General features: G+C 55.0%; 11 protein-coding genes across 11 annotated transcripts; 6 read left to right on the top strand and 5 right to left on the bottom strand.

Moving 5' to 3' along the window:
- Positions 1-644: 644 nt before the first annotated feature.
- On the top strand, positions 645-3,838 carry C8Q71DRAFT_319384 (uncharacterized protein). Its single transcript, XM_047917783.1, has 17 exons — positions 645-920; positions 977-1,168; positions 1,219-1,327; positions 1,388-1,545; positions 1,593-1,711; positions 1,765-1,939; positions 1,989-2,215; positions 2,268-2,416; positions 2,464-2,520; positions 2,578-2,651; positions 2,706-2,773; positions 2,821-2,950; positions 3,010-3,168; positions 3,221-3,272; positions 3,325-3,381; positions 3,434-3,590; positions 3,643-3,838. The coding sequence occupies exons 1-17, from the start codon at positions 744-746 to the stop codon at positions 3,680-3,682; spliced, it is 2,100 nt and encodes a 699-aa protein (XP_047773978.1). The 5' UTR covers positions 645-743; the 3' UTR covers positions 3,683-3,838.
- Positions 3,839-4,839: 1,001 nt separating this feature from the next.
- On the bottom strand, positions 4,840-5,922 carry C8Q71DRAFT_862173 (uncharacterized protein; the record flags this gene model as incomplete). The annotated part of the gene is made up of 4 exons (XM_047927997.1): positions 4,840-5,205; positions 5,271-5,329; positions 5,393-5,845; positions 5,898-5,922. 4 exons carry the CDS (start codon positions 5,920-5,922, stop codon positions 4,840-4,842), a joined length of 903 nt encoding a protein of 300 aa, XP_047773977.1.
- Positions 5,923-6,601: 679 nt separating this feature from the next.
- C8Q71DRAFT_851051 (uncharacterized protein) lies at positions 6,602-8,263 on the top strand. Its single transcript, XM_047926751.1, has 2 exons — positions 6,602-6,812; positions 6,864-8,263. Exons 1-2 carry the CDS (start codon positions 6,728-6,730, stop codon positions 7,955-7,957), a joined length of 1,179 nt encoding a protein of 392 aa, XP_047773976.1. The 5' UTR covers positions 6,602-6,727; the 3' UTR covers positions 7,958-8,263.
- A 435-nt stretch (positions 8,264-8,698) lies between these two features.
- C8Q71DRAFT_319310 (uncharacterized protein) lies at positions 8,699-10,807 on the bottom strand. The gene is made up of 17 exons (XM_047917782.1): positions 10,666-10,807; positions 10,598-10,605; positions 10,513-10,541; positions 10,360-10,458; positions 10,134-10,159; positions 10,049-10,074; positions 9,961-9,995; positions 9,879-9,903; positions 9,810-9,821; positions 9,727-9,742; positions 9,625-9,673; positions 9,457-9,557; positions 9,323-9,382; positions 9,243-9,270; positions 9,119-9,176; positions 9,025-9,049; positions 8,699-8,964 (listed from the first exon to the last, which is right to left on the bottom strand). Exons 1-17 carry the CDS (start codon positions 10,722-10,724, stop codon positions 8,886-8,888), a joined length of 735 nt encoding a protein of 244 aa, XP_047773975.1. The 5' UTR covers positions 10,725-10,807; the 3' UTR covers positions 8,699-8,885.
- Positions 10,808-11,119: 312 nt separating this feature from the next.
- Positions 11,120-12,539, bottom strand: C8Q71DRAFT_784166 (uncharacterized protein). Its single transcript, XM_047925018.1, has 4 exons — positions 12,028-12,539; positions 11,762-11,975; positions 11,493-11,710; positions 11,120-11,439 (listed from the first exon to the last, which is right to left on the bottom strand). The coding sequence occupies exons 1-4, from the start codon at positions 12,419-12,421 to the stop codon at positions 11,213-11,215; spliced, it is 1,053 nt and encodes a 350-aa protein (XP_047773974.1). The 5' UTR covers positions 12,422-12,539; the 3' UTR covers positions 11,120-11,212.
- Positions 12,540-12,624: 85 nt separating this feature from the next.
- C8Q71DRAFT_716387 (glycosyltransferase family 76 protein) lies at positions 12,625-14,029 on the top strand (the record flags this gene model as incomplete). The annotated part of the gene is made up of 3 exons (XM_047921099.1): positions 12,625-13,174; positions 13,223-13,365; positions 13,427-14,029. 3 exons carry the CDS (start codon positions 12,625-12,627, stop codon positions 14,027-14,029), a joined length of 1,296 nt encoding a protein of 431 aa, XP_047773973.1.
- Positions 14,030-14,231: 202 nt separating this feature from the next.
- Positions 14,232-16,377, bottom strand: C8Q71DRAFT_883466 (uncharacterized protein; the record flags this gene model as incomplete). The annotated part of the gene is made up of 7 exons (XM_047928516.1): positions 14,232-14,886; positions 14,944-15,300; positions 15,351-15,431; positions 15,485-15,604; positions 15,913-16,089; positions 16,149-16,196; positions 16,248-16,377. The coding sequence occupies 7 exons, from the start codon at positions 16,375-16,377 to the stop codon at positions 14,582-14,584; spliced, it is 1,218 nt and encodes a 405-aa protein (XP_047773972.1). The 3' UTR covers positions 14,232-14,581.
- Positions 16,378-17,085: 708 nt separating this feature from the next.
- C8Q71DRAFT_716260 (uncharacterized protein) lies at positions 17,086-18,975 on the top strand (the record flags this gene model as incomplete). The annotated part of the gene is made up of 7 exons (XM_047921089.1): positions 17,086-17,268; positions 17,322-17,404; positions 17,476-17,504; positions 17,563-17,657; positions 17,713-18,158; positions 18,214-18,421; positions 18,475-18,975. The coding sequence occupies 7 exons, from the start codon at positions 17,086-17,088 to the stop codon at positions 18,973-18,975; spliced, it is 1,545 nt and encodes a 514-aa protein (XP_047773971.1).
- A 401-nt stretch (positions 18,976-19,376) lies between these two features.
- Positions 19,377-21,451, top strand: C8Q71DRAFT_862166 (uncharacterized protein; the record flags this gene model as incomplete). The annotated part of the gene is made up of 3 exons (XM_047927996.1): positions 19,377-19,626; positions 19,687-20,015; positions 20,066-21,451. 3 exons carry the CDS (start codon positions 19,377-19,379, stop codon positions 21,449-21,451), a joined length of 1,965 nt encoding a protein of 654 aa, XP_047773970.1.
- Positions 21,452-21,553: 102 nt separating this feature from the next.
- C8Q71DRAFT_318974 (sister chromatid cohesion protein Dcc1) lies at positions 21,554-23,205 on the bottom strand. Its single transcript, XM_047917781.1, has 6 exons — positions 22,956-23,205; positions 22,602-22,896; positions 22,455-22,548; positions 22,140-22,399; positions 21,987-22,079; positions 21,554-21,928 (listed from the first exon to the last, which is right to left on the bottom strand). Exons 1-6 carry the CDS (start codon positions 23,075-23,077, stop codon positions 21,656-21,658), a joined length of 1,137 nt encoding a protein of 378 aa, XP_047773969.1. The 5' UTR covers positions 23,078-23,205; the 3' UTR covers positions 21,554-21,655.
- A 38-nt stretch (positions 23,206-23,243) lies between these two features.
- Positions 23,244-24,949, top strand: C8Q71DRAFT_816984 (uncharacterized protein; the record flags this gene model as incomplete). The annotated part of the gene is made up of 7 exons (XM_047926124.1): positions 23,244-23,888; positions 23,955-24,227; positions 24,284-24,402; positions 24,458-24,495; positions 24,547-24,724; positions 24,793-24,865; positions 24,918-24,949. Coding segments are annotated over exons 1-7 (896 nt in total), but the record flags the coding sequence as incomplete, so codon positions are not given.

Here is a 24,949-nt window from a genome sequence, read left to right as displayed (position 1 = left end):
GAAGACCGTAGTATCGGTACTTAGATGCTAGAGATGCCTATCCTAGGGCCTCCTACTGAGAACTCGACTAGGCACTCGACTTAGGTGAGTAAGCTACTGAAAAATTTGACTTGAGTTATGCTATCGGATTTCAGTGTTCAGCACCTGAGCCCCATTCCTTGCGGACGAGCGGCAGCTCAGTGGCTCATGGGGCCCCTCCCTGTGGACAGAGTTCAATCCGTAACACGGAACCAAGTTTAGGACTCCACGGCAACCCGGATTCTGTAATGCACAAGTATCCCTTGACGTGTGCGTGTCAGATCTTGAGATGCGATGATTGACCAATCACAAAGTATCATTAGACGCGAAAACTGCCTATTCGCGCCGATGTCCAGGTAGTACGATGACCGTAGAGTGCTATTCGCACCTGTCTGTGTAAAACAAAGTCAAGCAACCCCAGCGCATGTATTCTCATATGACCGTCAGAGAACGACATGCTGCGCGGACTTAAGTGTCATGTGAGTCGCACTTGATACGGTTCCCCGGTCGGCGATGAACTCAATCGAAGCTGTCATTTCGACCGGAAAGCGGTGTGGACCATCGTATTCTTGCCGGGAAGATGGTATTCGACCTGCCGAGATTGGAGCCCACTATGCCCCGTCATAGCCTCATCAACGAACGAGCGGTACGTTTAGGGAAGGCCCAGCGCACACGTTTCACTGCCAGCGACGCTCAAGTGGGCGGCTGGCACTTCACTCTCCACCATGAAGCTGCTTGTCTTTGCTTTACTCCTTGTGCCCTTCATTGCGCGAGTCCATGGAGTGCAAACATTCTGGCCCGCAGCGATCCCGTACGCCGTTCGCACACCTTACTTGAACACATGGATAGGCACAGCCGGCTCTGACAGCTCAAAAGACTGGCCAGTATTCTGGGATGGAGCGGTGCGGGGCTCTTTGTGTCCATTCCATTGCTTGAACCCAAGTTCTCCAATCTGTAGGTTACTGGATGGATCCTTTACATCCAAGTCGATGGGAAGACGTACACCTTGTTCGGCAACAACAATCTTCCAAGCAACTACTCTGTAACTGCCGGTATCGTCGTCGAGACGGAGTTGACTCCGACCCAAACCATACAAGTAATCGAAGCGGGCCCTATGAACGTGACACTGACATTCCTGAGTCCTGTCAATGTATGTTCAAACCTGTAACTCATGTCTCAACACTGCTGATAATTCAAAAGCCATCCGACCTTGTACGCCAATCCCTGCCGTTTTCCTACTTGGCCGTGAATTTCACATCCACCGATGGCCAACCGCATGACATACAACTTTACTCTGACATAAGTGGAGGCAAGTACAACTAGTCATATGCACACATCTAGTCCCTCTGACCTGGGTGCCTGGTATTAGAATGGTTGTCTGGCAACAGAGGCCAGGAGATGACATGGAGCCCTCCGACAAATACTGGTGACATCGTCTATCACCAGCTGAGGCTCCAGACATCTTCAGCCTTCCAAGAGAATACTCATCAGGCCGAGGATGGTGTTGCGTACTTCGCGATGGGGCTGGTATGTGGATTGTTCTTTACTGCGAGCGTGACTGACCTAACATATAGGAGCCAACCCGGAACATCACTTTACAGACATGCGAAGACACAGTCTGTCGAGAAGAGTTCATACTTGCTGCCGGCGTCAACTCCAATGACAACAATAGTACCAATCGGGCCATCAACTCGTAAGACGCCTGATGCTTGACTCATGTGAAGCCAGAGCTAATTGCTGTCGCAGTCTTTGGCCTGTCTTCCCTATCTCAGTCAACTTGGGTTCTGTATCCTCTGTGGATCAGCCCATCGTTTGGATCATTGGCTACGTTCGCGATCCAAATATCAACTATACACTGTCGGGCAACAGCGCATCTCTCCGTCCGTACTACACTGCTAACTTCAGCACCACCGAGAGCGCCGTGAGTGAAGTTGTGCATTCTCATCGTTTGTAAGCTGACGCTCGCATAGTTGGAGTTCTTCGTCTCCGACTTCAATAACTCGTTGGCCGCAGCTACGGCCCTCGACGCCGATCTCCACAACGCAGCCTCTACAGTTTCGCCGGATGGCAAGTTATACGACATGCTCTCGCTCGCAACACGACAAGTGTTCAGTTCTTTAGAGATCACGGCACCCTATAGCTCTGGTCAGGCGGACGATGCGACTAGAATCTTCATGAAAGATCTAGCCCGCACTCAGTGAGCAGTTTCGTATCTGTTCGGAGAGTATGTCTCACATAGCACCTTCTAGACGTGTCACCCCCGTGGAGACCCTATATGCTGCACTGCCGATGTTGTTATACTTCAATAATGCGTCACTGGTCAAGCCCCTCTTGCTACCTCTCCTTGAACAGCAAAATGTATCGTTATCTCAGTATCTGTGTGCAGCGAAGGATCTCGGTATGCTCGAACCATGCTGACAGATGGCTCGCTCACATGTATGTCAGGCGAATCGTTCCCAGAAGTGAATGGCCCAGTTCTGTTATCGCAAGAGGGAATAGAACGTACGCACATACCCCTGCAGTGTTTCTGCATGCCCTCATCATCGTCTGTGGTTTCAGAAACAGGGAATATGTTGATCGCTGCGCTCGCTCACGCTCGTTACTCACAAGATACATCATTACTCCATGACTACGTGCGACTCAGTCTCTGTGACGGCGTGCTAGGCTCATAATACCCATGATCACAGTATGCCTTGTTCAAGAGCTGGGCCCAATATCTGACAACCGATAACAATGCATTGTATCCTCATGACCAGTACGTGATTCTTACAATGCAACTTCTTTGTGTTCAATACTCCCCAGAACATCCATCGATGATGGCTCAACCTCTCCGAACTCAACTAATCTCGCTGTCAAAGGAATCTTCGCCATTCAGGCCATGGCAGAGATCAGTCAGCTAGTCGGCCAGACCAACGATTATCAACAATTTAGTGTGAGTTACGTGTTATGCAGCCCGACAGGAGCAGCTAACGAATTGCGGCTGGTCAATAGAGTACTGCGTCCAGTTTCATGCAAACGTGGCAGTCGCTTGCCCTGTCCTCAGGCAACGAAACCGTGCTGATCACATATGGTGGTCAACCCGCCAGTTGGGTACTGCCGTACAATCTCTACGTGCAAACCCTCTTGGGATTCAATCTTCTGAATCAAACGGTATATCTCAATGTTCCAGATATTTGCGCAGTGTTCTCATGCTGCCACACAGTTATTCGACCAGCTCACAGTAACGTACGGACAGTGGATCGACTCCTCGTTTGGTACGTTCTCCTTAGGACATGAGCCCGTGCACATTACCCAATGTTTTTTCAGAAGGGTACAAATACGGACTACCCATTGAGAGCGCCAGTACATCGCCTGGCAATGTAGGTTGGTCGTTGTCCCTTGATACATGTCTCGCTTTTGACATATGATGGCACAGCTTGGAATGCGTTCATCGCAGCTACCGTGACAAACAACACCGTCCGCGATCAACTGCTAGACTCACTCTGGAACTATGCATCGAGTAATGCGACATCAACTCCGTTCCTCGTGTGGTACGACGTCGAGACCGGCTCCTGCATCAACGGATCGATGAGGTTGGTCCTACCGATTGTCTTGAGAACTTCTGATGTCTGACCCGCAGGACAGCGCACTAGGAGGGCTCTTCGCCCCGTTCCTGCGCAGGTGAGGCCACACTGTACAGCTTTCCCCAGCATACTGAATGCAAGAAACAGTGGTACCGTCGCCGTATCGACCTCTGCGCCCAGTAAGCCCGCGTCAACGAGCGCCTCGAGCGGTGGCAGTGGCTCGCACGTTGATGTTGGCGCCATCGCAGGCGGCGTCGTCGGCGGTGTTGTCGGTTTGCTTGCGCTCCTGGGGCTACTTGTCTGGTTCTTCCGGCGCAGGCAGTCAAGGAAAAGACCCGGCTTCCTAGACACAAGTGGTACAAGGACGGAACCCACGCCATTCGAGCCTTCGTCCGCGGCGCCAGATGTTAACATGACGGAGAAGCGACGACGGGAGCTCCAGTCGCCGCGGGAAGGTATACCTCTGCTCTCTGTCAATGGCTCTTCTTCTGCCACGGGTGATGCCGAGGATGTGTTGCCCGGAGGCCCGGGTGCATCACTCCCCTCGACGACGAGTGATTCGAGCAGGCCCTCCCGTCATGACGAGCTGCTGGGGCTACGCTCAGAGATCGAGGATCTACGAAGAATCATGCTGAACGTGCACATCGAGAGGCCAGAGCCTTCGGACCTGGGTGCGCCGCCCGTTTACTCGTGATGGTAGCCCGTTCTAGTGTATTGTCGTGGATTTCTTACTGCTGTCCGTACAACCATCCTCGCCTAGCGTCAATAGCTTACGACAACCGGACTCTTGGTTTTGCGAATACAATCATGCAGTTGCTCTTGAACGAAAACCTGCGGCCCACAATTTTTGACTCATGAAGATGTACGTACGTCCTGTAGTAGGCACTCAACTATAGTTTCGCAGTATCCTAGGACACATACGAGAGACTCTACAGAGTCTACTCAATTCATCACGAAGACGCTGAAAGCACGCACACGCGGGCACCACTGGTATCAGCAGAATTGTCTCACCTGTTCTATGCCAGGCCATGGGGTATGCCCGCTCTGTACAATTGTTCCGTAAGTCACGTCCATTCACCCAATCGCAGTCAGTACCATATACCTTCTGCTATTCGCGCAATGGCTTTCTTGCAAGTCAGCCTACGTATCGTAGCCATTTGACTGTGATGTATTGATTCCCATAATATCCAATACGTTGCCTTGAACGTCCCCGTGTTCAACCCCAAACTGAGGCTCTAACAACGAATTGACAACAGACTCAGCTCGTCTTCATCTTCGCTGCCTGCTGGCTGAGCTTCAAACAGTATTCCTCGGAGCTGATCAACGGCACGTTCTCCGACCACGCCTGGTACTCTTCCGCGGTCTCGAGGAGGCTCTGCCCTTTCCTCCGCAGCACCTCCACGGCGTCCTGCCCTAGCGGCAGGCGCAGAGGCGGGTCCTGCAGTTCTGCGACCTTGCAGATCAGATGGGCGGCATCCTCGGGGTAGGCGGCGGACTTCGTGTAGAGGTAAAGCCGCGCTGTAGGGTGCTGCGTCGTGGCGTCGACATAGGCGGGGTGAGGCGGGGGCCGCTTCATGTTGCGCCCAGCGTTGGTGTGGTATGAGCCGAGGACAATCGACGTCACCTACGTGAGTTGGCGGATTCGGTGATCAGCCCCGGTACGCCGTGTACACTGGCGGATCGTCGTACCTTGATGTTCCACTCGGGACGCAGTTCCGAGGCAAGACCTTCCGTGAAGCCTTCCAGCGCTGGTCTGCCCAGTTAGTCACAGAGCACCAATATAGATGGATCACATGTGTGAAGGCACTGACCGAACTTGCTTGCGCAATAGTACGGGAGGGCGGGATAGCCCTCGATACCTCCCGCGGACGACGCCTGCAGGAGTCGACCACCTTGCGGGACGTTCACCTCGCGGAAGAACTTGACGGCCTCCCGGCTGACGTTCGCAGCGCCCCAGAAATTCGCGTCGAACAACTCCCGAGCGACGTCCTCCGGCGCGCTCTCCGCCTCGCTCAGGAGCGAAAACCCCGCGTTGTTGAAGACGACGTCGATCCGCCCGAAGAGCTCCTTCGCCCTGGCGAACGCATCGCGGATCTCGTCGGGGTTACGCACATCCAGTTTAACCACCGAGAGCTTGTTGGACGGGTATCTCGATGCGACATCAGAGAGGGCCTCTGGGTCGCGAAGAGTGGCGATGACGATGCCACCGCTCTCCAGGACTGCCTCCGTGACGAGTCTCCCGAAGCCTGACGACGAGCCGGTGACTGTGGCAGCACCGAGTCAGAGTCAATCGAAACTTCCACTTCTTTGACCTACTGAGCCAAATCTGTGAGGCGATCATCGAGGAGATAAATCAAGCTCGCGTGTGGTGGAGGGTGGGAAGTAATGTAGGGGATGGTACGGCAGTCGCTATTCGGTGCGGCCTTATTACGGCCGCTGTGAATCTTGTGAGCTGCCGAGGTCCCGATAAAACGCCTGATAGCCTCGAAGTATGTTCACAGCGAGCAAATGAGAACGGGTCGTCGTGACGTGGATGACAACACGGATGGACGACGCGGGCTCGCCGCCGACGTAAGGTCCATGCATGCAGCAATTGACATACTGCTACCCATTTGTCAGTCCAATTCATGATATGCGAGTCTTGCTACATACCGGATAAGTATATCCTTCAATATCGTGCCATGTGTCCTGGTACGATCCCACAGCGGAGCTCAGCCATGCGTCCGGACTCGGAGCACTACCAGCCGTACTAAATGCGACACAGGTTTGCAACGCCGTTCTTTTGAGAGCAACACAGCCTGAACATAAGTAGTAGCAATAATGTTCTGAACATTGATCAGAAGAATGAGAGTCATTGTGAGCAGCAAATAGAGGATGTAACTCACGAGAAGTACAGCTTGCTTGCGGCGACGGTGACAGTGCGGGTATGGTATATACACAGTAGATCTGTCACGGGACCGAGACGAGATAAGATAACCACGTGCTCGACGCGTTCTGGCATCGAGCAGGCTGAGCGTGTGGAGGACCCAGCTGCCCGCCGCTCTCTCGCTCCCACCGCCCTCCTCTCCTCCGAGCCACCACCACCTCTCCCCGCTCGGGCTACCACGCATCTTCTTGTCTCACTCCCTCGCGGCACCTACGCAGCAATGGCGACCTCTGCGATCCGCCGCAAACCCATACACACCTACAAGTCCCCCTCGTTCGACACCACACCCGATCAGCTATCATACAGTAAGTGGCCTGCCCTCAGAATCCACGCGTAAAGCTCAGCGATGCGCGCAGCTGTACCGCGCGCGATACCCAGGTCCACGTCCGCACCCCGCTCGGACAAGTCTGCCACGGAAGGGACAACGCTAACGGTCATCGTGCCCTACGCGTCCACGCGTGCAAACCCTCGCCCGCCACCCGCTCTCCCTCTGTACCACCCACTCGGGCCCCTCGCACTCTCCCTGCCCCAGCTCGACCCCGGTCTCTTTGGCCTCCCCAACCCGATCAGTGTCGACGACGCGGTCGACGAGCCCGCCGACCCCGGGCGCCGCTCCTCGTCGCGCGCACGGAGGCCCGCCGCGAAGTTGCGCGAGCGCGACGGCGCAGAGGAGGCTGAGGACACCGCCGCCGCCGCGGCACCGACGCCAAGCGCCCAGAGCGCCCCGCGGGAGGCTGGGACGCGCGCTCCGGGCAGCCCGCGCAAGAGGCGCGCGGGAGGCGGGGGTGGCGCGCGGCGCAAGCGCAAGGCAGAGACGGAGGAGGTCGACGGCGCGTACCCGCCCCCGGCGAAGCGTACGCGGGCCCCGCGAGGTGCGGCGGCGGGCAATGTGACGCCCGTGGTGGCGTCGCCGCTGGTGACCGACGCTGTGGTCGCGACGGTCGAGGAGGCCCCCGAGGCGGAGGCCACGCCCTCGCCGGAGAACGCGGAACCGGAGGACGCGCAGGGAGAACAGCCTGCTGCCCCGGAGCCGAAACGCACGCGGACGCGCAAGGCGCGTGCGCCCGCGAACAAGCGACGCAACTCCAGTGCGAGCGCGTCGACGAACACGTCCGTGTCCGTGTCGATCGCCGCGAACACGCGCACCACGCGCGCGAAGGCTGCACGCGAGAGCGCGTCGGATGGCGATGCGGAGAAGAAGGAAGAGGAAGAGGCCGAGGAAGTGACGCGTGAGCAAGCCGACGAGGAGGAGGGCGCTGTGCCCGTGTCTCCGGTTGACAAACCTGTCGACGACGAACCCACGGCTGAAGAGCAGAACGCCGAGAAGATGGACGTCGATCCACCTCCAGGAGCATCTGTCCACCGACCCCATCTACCGTCTATCGTCGCACCCTCGCCCCCGCCCGAGAAGGAAGAGAAAGAGGAAGGAGAGCTCAGCGATGAACACTAGGGAACGCATGCTGCGCAAGGGACGCCTCTATCAACACAGAACTGGTAGCGTGTTGTCCTTGCTTGGCCTCAGTCTCAGCTTTTTGTCTCTCGAGGATCTCCCATCTACTCTGGACGTGTACATCATCGCATCGCTCTGTCATAGCTCTCTCCGCTATCTCTGCGCACTCTAAACCCTGTCCTGGAAACCCCTGTACCACCACCGACCATCTATCTCGTGTCGCCTTAGCACTGTTGTAGTATACCAGCTACCGTCGCGCACATCGTTTGTACTTAGCACTGAATATACACGAACTGGTTTATCGAATAGCCTACGTGCGTTTGAATGGGTTCCCTGTCTCCACAGTCACTACGGGGACAGACGGAAGACGGTGGACATGGAGTGAACATCGGAACATTCATTGTTTGTATTACTGTACAAGACCTCGATGCTCGACTCCGAGTCGATGAAGACGGGACAGACGGGATCATTGGACTGTCAAATCGAGCCGGGCCTTCAGGGTGAGTGTCAATTGACAGAGGAAAAGGAATAAACCAATCTGACATAGCTTTGACATTTGTTTTTTCTCGCGGGTCGGATAGGCCTTGTTCAGCATCCTGGGGATACAACTCGACCAGATCGGTCGGCTGGCTATCTCGAATGGTTCGCCTGGCGTTAAGGCTGATCGCAAAACCGAATTAGACCGGATCCCTTGCTATGCACCCATGATTAAGTAGCGTAACTCACTTCGCTAGCAGAGAGTTCGTAAAAACTGTAGTGTTGCCTTCGCTAAGGGTATCCCAGCTGCAAATGGGCATGCGACTTACGTCCGCATTGCAACTCGACTAACCCGCCGTAGATGAGACTGCACTTGTCAAGGACAAACTGAGGTGAACGTCGGGCAGGTCTATTCAGAGCGATCCATTAAGCGCCCTCTGTGACACGCGTACTAAGTATTATTGAGGTCCCAAGGGTAGATCTCGACAGCACTGGGCTGATTGTCGCGGAGAGTTCGTCTCGCGTTGATACTGCGTGCGCGACAGAAGGTGAGTCGAATGGTAATGAAACAAGCCCATTCAAAGACTTACTTTACCAGCAACGAGTTTTCGAAAACTACAACGCAAGAGTGACAACAATTTCCAGTTGGCAACAAATGGGAGCACGATACGCGGCGTGACGTACGTTTGCATTGAACTTGTATGAAACCGCCGTAGAGGAGGGGACTCTGGTCGAGAACAAACTGTTCCAACGGGCGGTCGTCATACGTCAGGTAAATGTTCCAGAACAAATAGCCTCATACACGCACACTCAGCAGTGTGATGATTGAGAAGATTCTGTTCAACCGGTCAGTCAAAGCTGGCCCGGATAATGACTGCGATAACTGACGTTGTGAGGGCGCCCGTATTCACTGAGTAGAACATGACTGTTCTGATAACATATTCCGTCCTATGGTAGAAGTTTAGAATGCGTGAGCGATCCTTTCTGTAGCTCAGTCTGGTGGCAACAGAAGTTGCACGTACCCGCGAATGCCAGTCCGTCTTCGATGGAGAAGATATACTTGAGTGGCGGTAATTACTACGTCATTCGCAGCCACAGACGCGAGCGCTATGCACAGTACGATCTGCACCAGAATCTTCAGTCATGACTGCACGACAGGTGAAGTCTAAGCAGAAATATCGCGTACGGACCCTCGCGTTGTTGTAATCGCGGTATTGTGGCCAGACATGCATGCTGAACCTGGCGGCCACTCAGCCACACATCTAACTGTGTAGCACCAGGAAAGAACTCACATAAATGCAGCAGTGACTACACGCCCGCGCCGCCCCGCATCATTATGGTGTTAACCGGCATGACCGAATGCATGAGTACTCACGATATCCCAATGCTTGAGAACGAAATGATCAACGGAATCGCAAGTTGCATCGAGATGAGTGTAACGGACCAATGCGAATGACAGTGAGAAGTACCTACGATAGTGTCAGCATTTCATGCGTCTATGCTCACCGGCAGTGCAGAAAACGCACGGGAATCATCAGCACTTTGTAAGCCTTCTCGGCGACTGATAGTCTGATAGGTGTCTGTTCAACTGTCCGAAGAGCGAAGGCGACTCACGAATCCATATCCTATAAAGGTAAAAACTGACTCGAATTAGGGATGTCGTTCCTTTCATCTTCCCAGTGGCAACAGGCAGACATACCATTGTACTATCGTCACGATTATGTTCTGCAGTCACAATGATTAGCGTCGATCAACAGGTTTCCGTCAGTCTATGCGTACCTGTGTGATGGCTGTGAGCTGAAATTGTGTCGAATGTTGAGTAGGAGTAGACCAGAAGCGATCGTGCATAAAATTTGAGTCCTTACCGCAGCCGTCCTGTATCCGCGAACAAAGATAAGCGCCAGCAATGTCGGTCGCAGACCCACCAATGAAGCAAAGTGAGGTTCGTCACATTGCCGTGCCAGTGGACTAAGTACGTATATATCAAAGCGGCACATGCAGTTGAGTGTGCGACGTCCAGTAGCCTGCGGTCATATGTCAGTGAGGAATCTCCAGCGTTGGATGAGGGACCTACGTACATCACGGTGTTGACTACAGTCTTTACATACTTCCTGTCCGTAGGGAAGCTGCGAAAATACGAGCAGATTTGACCGATGGTCATACCGGATAGGCTGCGATGCAAACAATGTTAAGGGTCATATACATTTGTACATCGAGAGAGAACCACTTACATGAATGTGAAGGTCACACAGATGAATACGCTCCCGATAGATGTGACGGGGCTAGTCATGGCACCCGGGAACGATCTGCACGACGCCGGTCAGACAAATAGCGGATATAGTTGCGACTGGCCTCGTTCAGAGGTGCCAGCGGTGCCACATCAGTTCAAGCAATCGACCGTCTTTTATGACTACCGCCTGTACGATCGGGTTTAACTCTGACAACGCACGGATCCCCAACAGCTAACACCTGTACAGCAATCACCGCGTTTAACGATGAGACTGAACTCTGACAACGCACGGATCCCCAGCGAGCCAGCACCTGTACAGCAATCACGGGAGCAGCATGGCGACAATGTCGGGCGCCGACCTGACATAGGGCTTGGGCCGGTCCTTGCTCGGGGAAGGCGTTGTTATACCCGACGCGTCGAGTTTCAAAGACTTGTTCCAACTCGCGCGGTTGACATCACAGCCACCGAACAACGACATTGCATTGCATACGCATGGGCTTCCAACCAATGACACGACGAAACTGTGCGTATTGCTATGGCGCCTCGGCTCAAAAGCTCACCACTTTTTTTGCCGGAGGGGCTGTCCGCTTTGCGAAGGACTTCACGATGCCCGAGTGAGCGCCGACGAGGACCTTCGCCTGCCGCTTGACCCGTTGTTCGACTTTCTCCGAATGGTCGACCTCGGCGTTGCGGCGCTTGAGCATGTGGAAGTCGTCCTCGTCCGCTCCGGCGTCCTTGCCAGTGCCCAGCACGACGGAGGGGGTTGTGGAGTCCGCTGAAAGCCGCGGATCAGCTGTGTTGTGCAGGTATCGGGCCGGGAGTGCTCACCTTTCTTGCGCAGCCCACAGTCCTTAGCCAGATGTGTGATCTCTCCGCATAGTTTGCAGCACCCTCCGTTCGGGTAGACGCCCTTGGACTGATTTTGCGGACATGCGGAGGCGAGGTGCCCTCTGCCTGAGCACACGAAGCACGAAGCGAATGGTAGAGGGTTCATGTGATCGACTGGCTCTTCACATTTCGATAGGTTGTGCTTCCGGGAACCGCACCTAGCATCGCGATCAGAATGACGGCAACGCTCTGCACCATTGCAGACGCACCTGTAGCAGATCCCAACAGCGCTTTTCCCGACGCTCTTCCTCGCTCCGGTTCCTGCGCTCGCATCGCCGCTCCCTTCAGGAGCCTCCAGTGCCTTCGTACACTCCCGGGCCGCATGGCCCATTTCTCTACATGCGAAACAAACTGTGTCGGACGTGCGCGGGTCCTTTCGCTTCGGTCTTCGTCGCTCGGATGCCTCCTTGCGGGCCTGTGCATCTGGGAACGAGAGTCACAATGTGCTTGCGACTAGGCATAAATCACGGTGTACCTCTTATGCGTCTTCGCTCTGCCCTGATAGCACCCCTACTCCGCTTCCGTTCACCCTCGACCGCCTTGCCTGCGCCGCTCTCATCACCCCGTGTCTCTCCGTCCACGGCTTCATCATCCAGATCATTTTTCTCCTGAGAATCCCCTGCAGCATTTGCAGCGTCTTCGGCACTCGCGGACTCGCTTTTTCTTCGGTTTGAGGAGTCTTTCTTTCGTCGCTTCTTCGAGGACTCAGATGACGGGCCTGCCTGAGATGCATCTTCTACGTCGCCACCATTACTTGCAGGCTGATTCGAGTCCAAAGCCGGCTCCTCGCCTTCAAGGTCGTTTTCTCGGTAATTCAGCCCGGCCTGCACATATGTGCGCTTGCGGGCGACGTCTGTGTATCTCGTCATTGCGGAGACTCCAACGTATGTCGGAGAGCTATCAGTTGAGCCAGCTAGATGATAAGATGTGAGACTAAAAGAGATAGGCGAGTGACTTCAGTGAGTCGCAGTGACTGGCGGAGGTAAGTAGGAGCAGCTAGTTAGGCGCTCAAGGGACACAAAGTGCGTTGCCATTTTTGGAGAGTCACCTCTCTTGGACTCACCTCAGCTTCATGACCGACGCCCTCGTTGGCTCCGAGAGCCATGTCCGTATTCTACGGGTCTGTTCAGTGCTAGCATGGATTCTATCTCTATCAATGACTGCTCTGTCGTCCAACTTACCGCTGTTCGACTCATCACCCAACGCTGTCTTGCCACCGTCTGAGTCGTCGTGGACTCGGCTCGCTATTCATCCGTTGCTTCGCTGGGATACCTTCTACTTTGCACACATTTCTCGGCATGGATACATTCATGAGCACGAACGGGCTTTCTTTCTTGGTTCTCCCCTCGTGATGCGGGCAGTTGCCCAATGTCTGCGCTTGTTCCGGCCAGTTGACCTGCATGAAGTTCAGTTACTCAGCTACGATGAACTACTACTTGGTGGCATGGTCGCTGCACTCTCCTGCAGCAGTACAACGACTCTCTACCGACTGACCTTGCATCACATGGGTTCTCCGAACGTGGCTTTCCTCGCCTCTCTGCTCTCGCTGCTCCCAAGCAGCCCGGTCACCCTCCGCTTGGTTCCGTGTACCGAACCATTCTTCACATACCTGTCGTACAGAGGTAGCACGTTTTCTCATTAGTGACTCCTCGGCTTAACATCATCCATAGGTATGCTATATTGCGCCCGTGGTCAATGGCTCCTGGCATCAGGATGTTTTGCCCTTGCAGGCATGTTTCGGTCTAATGGCATCATGCTCGCAGGATTCATCATTTGGGGAATGCTCATTGAGCCGTTCATCACCTCGCAGAAGGTGTGTCACACGGTCAGATATGGAGGGTACATACTCAATCCTTGTTCTTCTGGGCTTTCAGGTTGGAATCACTAGATTGCCTTACAGCATCATCCTGACCTCCGTCATACTGATGCCCTTCGTATGGCACCAGTTCTCGGCTTACCTCGTATTCTGCACTGTCGACAATCCCGCTCCGTGGTGCTCGCACGTGCCACCCTCGATCTACGGTTACGTCCAGGCCAAGTACTGGAACGTCGGCTTCCTGCGGTACTGGACGCCGCAACAACTACCCAACTTCCTCATCGCCGCCCCACCCCTCGCCCTGCTCCCCAGCTACTCAGCACACTACCTACATCACGCTCTGCTGCCCCGCCTCCGCGCGTCCCTAATCCCTCACCAAAGTCCCAACAAGGACGACTCAAGTACGCCGACCGCCTCGCCCTTCCTCGCGCCGTCCATAGCCCCGCACGCGATCCACGCCCTCATCCTCACGCTCACGTTGCTCTTCGCCGCCCACACGCAGATTATCCTCCGACTCGCCGCCTCGATGCCGTTCACGTATTGGGCCGCCGCGTGGCTCCTCGTCGAGCACCGCCGGTGGGGCAAGTACTGGGTCGGCTGGAGTGTCATCTGGGGCGCGGTGTCTATCATTCTGTGGACAACGTTCCTGCCACCTGCGTAGTGGTATCCGACGCCCCAGTATACGGGGTTCCGTACGATTCGCGGCACTCGGGGGCTACAGCCATGTACGCCTGGATGGGCTATCCGCGGTTGTTGCAGGAGGGATGCGCGTTCGGTGGAACACATAGACCAGTGTCTCGTGCTCACAGGCCCCGCTGCGACGTCCGTCACGTCAAAGGGTCGTTGATAAGGCCGTCGCGCGTCGCCCTATTGACCCGGCTCAGTGCGAAACCCGTCGGAAGGCCTGAACATGAAGTGGGAGGGGAATAGGGAGCCCGGCGTTTGGACGCTCTTTCACTACGACGATAGCTCACACGGCGTGTAGTTGACTGACATAACTATAAGGCTGGAAGGGAGAGACGAATCTGTTACAGTGGCGCTATCAAAACACGGCGTGCGAAGAGCATGTACAAAACAATAATATGCGACTTCTGTATACATAAAACGAGACCTGGTAGTTTGCGGGCTATAGGACAGGACATGGGGTGCTGCGACTACCAGGAACTAACTATACACATCAAAAGGACGAGTCATACATCACTACCATGCCAGACTATCTCCGACCCTTGGACTTTTTGCCACCTCTGGTACCCGTCTGCGTATTCATGTCGTCGTCATCCTCGCTGCCCTCGTAGTATTTGCCCCGTTTGTGGCCGGACGCCCGCCTCTTGGCAGACACGGGCGGAGGCGCGTCGTCCTGGCGCTCCACAACCTGCGCGATGAAGCCCCACAGACATCTGATGATGTCCCCGCGTGCGCGGACGTCTGGGAATTGCTTCCGGACGTGCGCACGCATGTTGTAGATCTCCTCTGCGCAGACCTCTTCGGGGCAGTCGCGCAGGATGTATAGGATTACACCTGCACGCCAGACCAGGTGAGTCGCCGCGCAAGACGAAGCGATTACGAGCAGCTCACCGATGAAGACGAACTCGACCGGCGCCACACGCTTCTGTATCGAGCTGAATCCATAGTTGAGCCTCTTCGAGGAGCCGATGTGCCAGAACTTAGTGAGCGCCTCCTTGAGCGCGGTCTTGAACCAGCTCTCGGGCGGCTCCATGCTCGCAACGAACTGCTCCATCTTCTGCGCGGTCGGCACGGCGCGCTCGGGGTAGAGTTTGCAGCAGAACACGAACTGCGCGAGGGTCTGGAAGTCGCGCCCGCGCTTCATGTCGACGTCGATGATCGTCGTCAGCCCATTGTCGCAGTTGATGTAACGGTCGTCGAGCTCGGTGATGAAGTCTGACCAGGGGGAATCAATGGCTTGCAGTTTCTCTTGAGAGGATGGATGAGCTACGGCCACGACAAGTGGGATGGAGACGTACCTGCGGCAGTGAGAGGAACACCCAGTTGTACTCGTTGGAAAATGTCGCGATCCATGCCTTTCGGTAGGTCGTAGTATTGCACTGACACGAGGATCGTACACCGAGCGTGAGCGATATTGAGGAACAAGACGCACCGCATGTAAGTTGCTTGGAGGCGAAATCTCGCTTCCAGTCTTCTGGTACCTCCAGCCGCGAAGACTTGTGGGATTGTGCACGCGTATAATACCAGTTCTTTTTGGTTATAGGATCTTTGTCTGCAAGCAGTGGTCATTGAGTGCACCCTTGGTGTGAATTACGGGCACGTACATGGTATCTGGCATGTGCGAGCCACATTAGCGGTCGCATTCTCCAGCATTCGGCATCACACAAGTAGTTCAACCGCCCTGGCTCAGCTAAGCTTCATACGCTACGAGCTCAGACGCCTGTTCGCGATTGCTCAACTCGTGTACGCCTGAACAACTAGTGCACAGGCACAGCCTCGCCTCACTGCTCCTTACGACATAAGCATGGGAGGATATGCCTGTGCATCGACGTGTGTGTTTTCGACGAAAAACGCATGTACGAACCTGGCCGTCGAGGAACTTCTGAATAGACGTGAGCCTTTGTTTCCCATCCACACATCGCATGGCCGTTTCGCCATCATCGTCCTTGTACACGTCGAACACGATTGGTGGCACGTAGTAGTTGCGATATATGGAGTCTAGGAGCTTCATCTGCTTCGGTTCTGTCCAGACAATATCTGTACAATCGTGCGCCGCGTTAGTGGTCGAAGGTCAATTAGGGACGCGTCGCGCGCACCTCGTTGATATGCTGGACACAGGTCGATGACGCCTTCATGCACCAGAGCTAACACAAATGAGATATAAGGACGTATCAAAGCCAGGAACTATGGCCTACTATGCAGTTCTAGAGTTGTGTATAGCCTAGCCTTCGGCATGGTCAAGCGTTCGCCTATGTGGAACGTCCGGGTGTCGTCCTCATCTTCGATATCAGACTGAAGCTCGTCGAAGTCCTTTTCCTCCTCCATGGGGGCAATGTGCAGGAGTAATAGGCAGAGATCAGTTGGAGAGGTAGTGGAAGGAAGGAGTAGCAGCAGAGTGCCAGAGGCCATGCTGCATGTGGTTGTTTCGATCACGTGTTAGATCGCCCAGATTTGGGCATGTACCCCCGCAGCCGCCGGCGGTCCGCCACACACGCGTTTGTGCTTGACCACGTACCAATAATGCGGTCTTTCCCAGCCACTATGTACTCGTGTCTGTGATTAATTCTCATGTCTATGAACTCGGTCATCTGTATTTGGTAACGTCCGATTCCTGAAAGGCGTCCAACGAATGTCGATTACGCTGAGTACGTTTGATACGTATTACGATCTCAGCCGCGACCTTCCGCTCGGCGAATCTGGGCAGGTGCACACTGTTTGTGGAAGCACTGCACGCAGCTACGAGTGCGCTTGCCGGCTTCCGACGTTGACATCGACGCGTGTCGCACAGCGCGTTCGAGGAGAGCGTCATTCATGGCATATAAGTACGATAACCCATTTCCGGGCGTTAGCTGTGGCAGAATTCTCCTTTCGGATATTGCAGCCGATATTGTTGATTGGCGACGTCACGCACGGTCGCCTTGGTCTGCATCGAAATTGACGACGACACAGCTCTCTCCAGAGGAGCCGTGGGGACTGCGTGCGGACTCTTCATCTCTGCTCTGTTCTGCCGCTATCGCGTTCAACACGGTTCAGATGAACGCGTCCTTGGGCTTCAACACTAGTCTGCTTAGCTCCAATACGACCTCCGAGGACCTGAACTCGGACGCCCCAGTTCAGCATGCCAACCCGGTGGTAGCCTTCATTATTGGTCTTGCCATTATCCTACTGGCGTCGATTCTGAATGCTGCTGGACTCAACTTGACGAAGCTAGACCATGTGAGTTTGACGAGTGTATGTGTTTCCGGACCCAAGTGTGAACAGACGCGTAGGTCCGGACAAGTGCCATTCCCAAGGCACAGCGACGTAGAGATTGGTTACGACCATTATGGCTGCTCGGAATGGTATTATACATGTGAGTGACCTGCATCAGCTTCGGTAAGCCTTATGCTGAGACGTCTGCAGCTTGTCACAAGTGATTGGGAGTACCCTTGCCCTCGAATACATGAGAGCAGGTACGTAACTGGCCTTCATCTCCCTCTGCTACCTGCACATACTTACCCCATACGTTAGAATACGTCGCTCCCCTTGGTTCAACATCATTAATCTTCAACTTCCTCTTCGCAAAGTTCCTCGTGGATTCCCCGGTTACGAATTACGATATCTACGTTAGTCCCTCCCTCGTCAATTCTGTCCTTGGTAAGCCTAGACTGACTTGCCCAGGGTACAATAATTGTCATATTAGGCGTCATCGGGATCGTGGCGTTCGGATCTATTAACAGCGGCCTGGGGGAGGAGACAAGCGCAAAGCACCTCACGTACCTTTGGACGCGGGGCAACTGGCTGTCGTTCTTCTTCTTCATGGCCTTCGCCCTCATCATCGTCTGCATGTTCGTCTCCCAGCTCGAGCAGGTTCTCACGGCGCGCGGGGACATCAATGCGGAGCCCTTCGCGGGCATGAGCTCGCGAAGGAGTGGAGGGCCGGCGCCGGTAGGCTTCTACCGGAGGACGATGGGGGCTATCGAGACTGCGATGATGTGGGTTCGGGAGAAGCTGGAGCTGTGGACAGCGCCTCAGGACGACAAGCGGGTGGCGTGGACACTTGGGATAGGTTGGGCGTGCTGTGGCGGGGGCCTGGCTGGCGGATGTCTGGTGTTCGCGAAGGCTTCGTACGTTATACATCCCGCTCTGCGTATGTTTGACCTGACCCTTGGGCGTGCACAGAGTGAAGGTCATCTCGGGTACCATGTCCCATGAGAACTCTGGGAACCAGATTGGCCAGGCGTCGACCATCTTCACGTTCATATTGCTCGCCGTCACCGCAGTATCGCAGATCATTTGTCTGAACCGCGGCCTCAAGGTATACGACTCCACCCTTGTCGTGCCTGTGTTCTATGGCGTATACACCGCTGCAGGCTTCCTCGACTCCTTGGTAAGACCAACACTTCTTGAAAACTCCAAACCATCCTTATGCTTTGTTCCCAGATCTTCAATGACGAGGTGGACGCGTACCAGCCATGGACACTCTTCCTCATCTTCGTCTCCATGATCATCCTCATCTCTGGCGTCGTCCTCCTCACGTACAAGAAACCCGAGAAGAAACCCTCTACCACAGTCACTCCCGGCACCGTCGCCATGGCCTCACGATCACCCCGACGGGGCGGCGGCCCGAAAGGCGACGACGAAGACGACGAGCAGGACGCGCTCCGGGAAGGCGACGAGCCCGAGCCAGAAGAAGTATGGCAGATCGGCGATATGAGCGACGACGAGGACGGCGCGCGCCCACGCAGCCCGCGTCCCACTCGCCATCGTAGCGCAAGCGCGCGATCGGGGGGAGAGGGAGAAGAGGCGCGCATCCTCACAGAGGATGACGAGGATGGCGGGCGGGAATCGACGTCGTCGGATGCGACGCTTGCAAGACCGGAGAACCCGCCACCATATGGAGACGATGACTTCGGTCGGTGGGAAGAGGGGAAGCTGCAATGAGGATGCATCCCGCCGGTCGCTGATGGTCTGACGTCTCTTGTGGACTGTGGACTGGTGCATGCTGTATTTATATTAAGACTACACTACATCACTGGCTTAGATCGTTCACGCACATATACAATCTTGCATGCTACATTGGACCTCACATGTTTGCTCATAAGCCCGACTTGTTTGCATTGTTATTGTTCGACTCGGGCCGGGGTCGACTCCGAGTTGATCGGAATCGCTGACAGATCTTGGACTCGATACTGGTCCTTTCCCGATCAGGACGTCTTCGTCATCCGACGGTTCGTGTGTCTCGTCATCTCAATCTATGTTCTTGTGCATCTTGCTACGCACCACCATCCCCCGAGTAGGTGACCACAACTCGTGAAAGGTCACTTCCTCGTATGCCATCTCAGATGAGCGAGCAACTCCAGAAGCTGGCTTCCCGATTGCAGGCCCTAGGCAGGGAGCATCCAGAGTATGATACAGTGAAGGACGCAGTTTCGCTCCTATCGAAGGTCGATCCTAATGACCCGCAAGCACGGTCCACTGCCTGGCATGCTATTGAAGCTGATATCAACACGCTCACTCGGGCGGGTATCTGGACGCCGTCCAAGGACGATGAAGAACTGATCCAGCACCTACGAACAAGTCTACAAAGCATCGGTGAGCTGACTTTGGCTCAGTTGGGGTCAACGAACCATTCTCATCTGATGAATGTCTCAGAGTCGGCAAACCCTGTCACACCATCTTCGAACACTCAACAAACACCGCAGCGATATTCTGTGGTGACACCCCCGCCGATATCCGCACCACTCTTCCCACCAACCGCCGGTGTGATGACCATACTCCCGGGCGGCTTAGTTGAAGTCCTCAATTATAGCTATTTCCTTCATCTTCTTGTCACCGACCCCGAGCGTGTTCTCCCGCCGGGGAAGTCGCTACTCTCCGTGATGGCGAAGCCTGGTGCGATGGGGCATGACGAGGGGGACGGGGAGCTGCCTAAGATCAAGGATCGTGTACAAGACGTCGTTCATAGAGCGTTTTGGGATGAGGTACGCTCAGAGCGACAGTGGCCAACGTAGTCTGACGGAGTATGTCTCAGGCAGTCGAGACGTTGTCCAATCCCTCCGCCGCTGTGCAGCTTCCCCGTCTCAAGCGATTGTACGAAGACTTGTACGAAGCCATCAAACCTCTCATACCCGCAAACCATCCGATCCTCCTCGTGTTGACATGCCCACTTTCGCCCACTTCCTTCCCGCTCCGCTCCGCCCTCACGCACCTCCGAGAACTGCTCGTATGCCTCCGCTCCAGATGCGCACCCATGCGAGACGCGCAGATCGACGCACTGATGAGCAACATAGATGAGCCGTCGTCTATAACCTCGCTAGCGGACATGGCGAGACTCGTCGTGGATACTGTGCGGTCGATTCTGGAACTCGTGGAGCTCATGAAGGAAGACCTGTCGCAGTTCGTCGTGGGCTCGATGAGCGAGAAGCAGTTGCGAGCAGTCTTGATGGCTCAGGCCGCCAAGCAGGAAGAAGAGGTTGTGTTCTCTCTCTGGCGTCCAGAGAAAGTGCAGGAGCTGTGGAGACGTTGGCTAGAAGAATCGGTTCATGATCCAAGTCCGACAGGCGAGCATCAAGAACGAGCTTGGGCACGCCGTCTGATGCAAGCCCTCGGATTGGCTGTCCCTGTGTCTTGTCCACTTCCCATAAAGCCAATGTCGGCGGAAGCGAATGAAGGAGGCGAAACAGAGGCTCAGCCACACCCCGCCAACATCCTTCCACCTCCGCTTTTCTTCGTCTGCCCGACTCTGCTGTACATGCAGAACTATCTCCAGGCACTAGTCATAGCTGCAACCCTCCGTTCGCTTGTCCGTCTTCCCGCACAGCAGCTACACCGACCGGCGGACGCGGGGGAGAGCTCCCAGCCGGAGGAGAGCTTTATGGCCCGCATCTGGATTCTCCTTCGAACGGAGATCGACGAGCAGCCCGGCTCAGGCGACACCAAGCTCGCCAACCTCGCAGACGAAGTCATCCGCGTCCGCCGGAGGTTCGTTGCTAACGGAGATGCCCTCGATTCCGACGAAGAGGCGAGGCTGCGCACGGCGGTAGACCGCACACTGCAGCCGAACGATCCTGTCTTCGCACTGTTGCAGAAACGTCTGCTCGCAGCCATTGCGGAGCGGCTTTCGCGCCCAGCGGCGATCGCGTCTTCTCCGGCGAACACGGCGCAGTTGCCGGAGAGGCTGCAGACTGGGAGGGAGCAGCCTGGCAAGCGGCCAAGGCTCGGGTTGGAGCTGGGTCACGATGCTACCAATGAGGCTGAGAAGAGTCGAGAAGAGCTGCTCGTGGTCAAGGGCTTCGAGGACGAGGTTCTGGTCAAGGCAGTGGGAGAGGGTCTGTCGAGGCTGAGATCCTCCGTTGCGTGGACGGAGCGGGTATGGCCGGGCTTGATCAAGACAGGGTCTTTGAGGTCTAGTACGTGAGATGGACTCATGCTGATGAGGCTGATAAGTATGTAGACTCTGTACAACAGTCGCCTGTGCTTTCGCTGAGCTAATGGTACAGTAATAGTGTCGCAGTGCTTTGTTGTACACTCTGTGCATAATCCGACGTATCCCGGGCCTTGTCTATGAGACATAAAGCTTGGACACATCACGTACTCTTCTGCAACAATTTGCATGTACAGATCATCCATTGTACTTCGCCCGAGCGGTGTACCACACGCCCTCCGCATCCGTGAGCGCCCGCGTGTACTTCAACAGGAACTTGTCCCGCTCCTTCGCATCCACGACAATGTCAGCAAGGAAGGGCGCGATCTCGTCGGCCTTCCAGCGGGGACGCGTGAGAAACAAATCGGTGAAGCGTGCTGCAGGATCGATGGGGAGCTGCGAGGAGGGGAAGTATGTCAGGACGACGACAGGCGGCTCTTTGAGGAGGTCGGTTTGCGCGAGGTAGTTACCCTGAAATGAGCGACTCGGAGTCAACAGGATGTCAAGGGGTGGAAATAATTGGACTTACGGAGAGGAGATCCGCAGACACTAGAGACTCGAAGGTGTCGCCAACACTCTTCCGCCATTTCGCGAGGAACTCATCAAGTCGGATTGACTCGTCCTGGAAATCATAAATTGCATTGGTCAATTCTATTCATAGCATTCAGCGCATATGGCACACCCTGTATGGCCTCAGGAGCCCGAGACCGATTTCTCGGACAACCGCCGTCTTGTCCATGCTCCATTCACCGATGATGATGTCGCCGAACCAGGCCATTACCTGTTCGCAGACGTCTTTACGGATGTCGTACCCGTCCGCAAGTGCGGAGCATAATTTGTCCACGGAAGCAGAATCATGAGGAAGTGACAAAGAGACGAGATGGGTAAGTAAGAGCTCGAGGATCGCGTTGAGATACGGCGGAGAGATTGGCCTGAGTTCGCCTGAGTGGGTTTGTCAGAGACAGAAATACACAGTGGAGTGATCGAACCCACGAACCATTAAGGATCAGTACACGTCTCTTCTTGAGTCCTTGGTCCAATTCTGTGTCGCTAGCTTGCAGCGTGGCTCTTGCTTCCTGATATGTGAATTTCTATACAGGGACCATTGTGAGTCCATGATGTTGCACAAATATACCACGCTTACGCTTCTCCCGTCTTGAGCCTCGCCGAGATAGAGCTCATCGTCTTCCTCCTGTCCTTCATCGTACTCCTTGCCTCGTAGCAGGACATCCAGCTTGTGAAGCCTTGGGACGGATAGTACGAGCTCCATGATTTCTTGAAGCCGATCTCGTACCACGACAGAGCTATCTCCAGAGTCCTCGGAGACTGCTGCTGTGGCTACAAGGACGGAATTGGAGAGTACCACGGAGCGAATGGCGTAGGTCTTATCCGCGGTGCAAAGTACAGCATCCTCATCAGGATTCCCTTTGATTGTCCATCTTCGCATATATCAAGTCAGTTGTGTCTGTAAACCAACGAAACTAGTAAGCGCAGCTACCTTGAGCACGCCCCAGAGCTTGATTCGATGGCTTTGCTCAAGTCTGTCGGCAACTCAAGTAGCTTGAACGCGGCTGTGTCTGTGACCGTAGAGAACGAGAACTTGAGGGTATGCTCCGGCATACGTTGCTCGAAGAATCAGGATGTGATTTTGTCTGAGTTGAAGAGGCTGTACGACGACAGTGCGACGGCCGCAGATATGCGTGTGGCCAGCCACGCGTCGCGCGACGCGAAAACGCGCTACACGTGACCACGTAAGTACCGTCCAAGGCGCCTATCGAGGGCGCCTCAGGCTCACACTTTGACTCTCGGAATGCGCCCCAAAGATCTTCCTTCTTGTCTCCATTTCATCACTGCAACGGTCGACCGTGATCTGCGTTGTCAGGCTTTCTTGGAGCTCGCTATATGATGAACTATCGAGAGCTGACAAACTCCGTAGAATTGGCCCGTTGAGCGAAGTGTCGAGTCTCGGAACTTTCTGCAGCAAGCCGCGGCGACCGACGGATATTCGCGTCATTTCCGCGTCAACTGGTCCTTGATAAACGTTGTCGCGCTCGCAGTGCCTTACTAGATCTTGTGTAAGCTACTGTCCAGTCAGCTGACAAATATGGACAGAAATGTCGCCAGGGACTACACGGTCGACGTCATGTGCACGCTCTGTCCGTCGACCTGTTCTGAACACCCTCTGTACTTGTAGTGCCTCCAGCAACAGTGGGATCCTCTTTTTGAACTGTTCTCACATTATCTCGTCATGTCCGGCCTCGACACTACGACGTATGACTCCACTAACCTGCATGGACAGTATGCATGGACGGATACGCTGAAGGGCGTACATTACGGACCGGGATCTTTGGCTACTGCTCTACCGAAGCTGCTGAAGACTCTGGGAGCATCTAAGGCTCTTATAGTCACTGGTAGAAGTTTGCACGACAAGGTGAGCTTGCGAGTCCTGGATCCCATCGATCCGCAAACTAACCCCCCCTCTCCCCAATCTGTACAGACAGACGTTGTGAAGAAGGTCGAGGGCGTGTTGCAGCAACACGGCGCGTACGCAGCAACGTTCTACGAGATTGGCCAGCACACACCCGTCGCGGGTATCCACAACGGGCTGAAAGTGTTCAAGGAGTCTGGTGCTGATGTCATTGTCTCCGTTGGCGGAGGTTCGCCCATCGACGCATCCAAGGCGATCTTGTATTTCCTCCAGAAAGAGACCGGTGGCGAGTATTTACGCCAGATCGCAATACCCACCACCCTCAGTGCGGCAGAATACACGGTAAGGAGCCGTTGTCCCCGTAAATGCAATCAGCGTCTAACCGAGCGATCGCACAGGTTGGCGCAGGATACACGGATGAGAAGGGAAAGAAGGTCGCCGTTAGCTCTCCACTGCTCGCCCCATCTGGAATCATCCTCGACGCTGAGCTCACGCTCGCTACTCCGGAGCGTCTCTGGTCAGCACCTCGTCCGTCCTACGTGACCGGAAAAACTCATCATACCATGTGATAGGTTGTCTACCGGTTTGCGTGCGGTGGATCATGCAGTAGGTGTGTGTTTCGACATCATTTTCCCTGAAGTACATACTGAACAAGGTACAGAAAACCTTTACAGACCGCTTATTCCCCCGCCCGTCAAGTACCTGTGCTATGCTGCCCTCGTCGACCTCTTCAAGTATCTCCCTGCGTCGAAGGCGAACCCGACTGCAGTCGACATCCGGCAGAAGCTGCAGCTCGCCTCGTGGATGAGTCTCTGGCCCATCAAGCTGGAGAAGTACAGGTAAGCGCGTGAGGTGTTGCGATAAGGGGCTTCGAGGTTACTGACAAAGACTGCGGCGGTACCGGTAGTGCGCTCGGCTTGTCTCACGCGCTCGGGCATAAGCTAGGGGCTACGTACAGTATTCCGCATGGGATCACCTCCGTACGTTCGTTTTCCATGGCTCAGAAACGTTTCCGCTGATCGCCGGCAATAGTGCTTGACCCTTGCACCAACGGTCGCTCTCAA

This window comes from Rhodofomes roseus (assembly GCF_022264815.1).
Source record: "Rhodofomes roseus strain CIRM-BRFM 1785 chromosome Unknown C8Q71scaffold_29, whole genome shotgun sequence".
In the NCBI taxonomy this organism is placed as follows: Eukaryota; Fungi; Basidiomycota; class Agaricomycetes; order Polyporales; family Fomitopsidaceae; genus Rhodofomes; species Rhodofomes roseus.
This window is presented reverse-complemented; position numbering and strand designations above follow the sequence as displayed.

Bases quoted from the DNA above. Each gene is read 5' to 3' on its own strand.
- C8Q71DRAFT_319310 (XM_047917782.1), bottom strand. From the start codon at position 10,724: ATGACTAGCCCCGTCACATCTATCGGGAGCGTATTCATCTGTGTGACC. The intron at 9,558-9,624 runs GTCCGTACGCGA...ATTCTGGTGCAG, and splicing joins GCGATTACAACAACGCGAGG to ATCGTACTGTGCATAGCGCT. The intron at 9,383-9,456 runs GTACGTGCAACT...CTTCTACCATAG, and splicing joins AGACGGACTGGCATTCGCGG to GACGGAATATGTTATCAGAA.
- C8Q71DRAFT_318974 (XM_047917781.1), bottom strand. From the start codon at position 23,077: ATGCCGGAGCATACCCTCAAGTTCTCGTTCTCTACGGTCACAGACACA. The intron at 22,549-22,601 runs GTAAGCGTGGTA...GTCCCTGTATAG, and splicing joins AGGCTCAAGACGGGAGAAGC to AAATTCACATATCAGGAAGC. The intron at 22,080-22,139 runs GTGTGCCATATG...TATGATTTCCAG, and splicing joins GGCTCCTGAGGCCATACAGG to GACGAGTCAATCCGACTTGA.
- C8Q71DRAFT_319384 (XM_047917783.1), top strand. From the start codon at position 744: ATGAAGCTGCTTGTCTTTGCTTTACTCCTTGTGCCCTTCATTGCGCGA. The intron at 2,951-3,009 runs GTGAGTTACGTG...GCTGGTCAATAG, and splicing joins ACGATTATCAACAATTTAGT to AGTACTGCGTCCAGTTTCAT. The intron at 3,591-3,642 runs GTTGGTCCTACC...CCCGCAGGACAG, and splicing joins TGCATCAACGGATCGATGAG to CGCACTAGGAGGGCTCTTCG.
- C8Q71DRAFT_784166 (XM_047925018.1), bottom strand. From the start codon at position 12,421: ATGACGAGATACACAGACGTCGCCCGCAAGCGCACATATGTGCAGGCC. The intron at 11,976-12,027 runs GTACACCGTGAT...TCTCGTTCCCAG, and splicing joins AGAGCGAAGACGCATAAGAG to ATGCACAGGCCCGCAAGGAG. The intron at 11,711-11,761 runs GTGCGTCTGCAA...TCGCGATGCTAG, and splicing joins GCTGTTGGGATCTGCTACAG to GTGCGGTTCCCGGAAGCACA.
- C8Q71DRAFT_851051 (XM_047926751.1), top strand. From the start codon at position 6,728: ATGGCGACCTCTGCGATCCGCCGCAAACCCATACACACCTACAAGTCC. The intron at 6,813-6,863 runs GTAAGTGGCCTG...CGATGCGCGCAG, and splicing joins ACCCGATCAGCTATCATACA to CTGTACCGCGCGCGATACCC.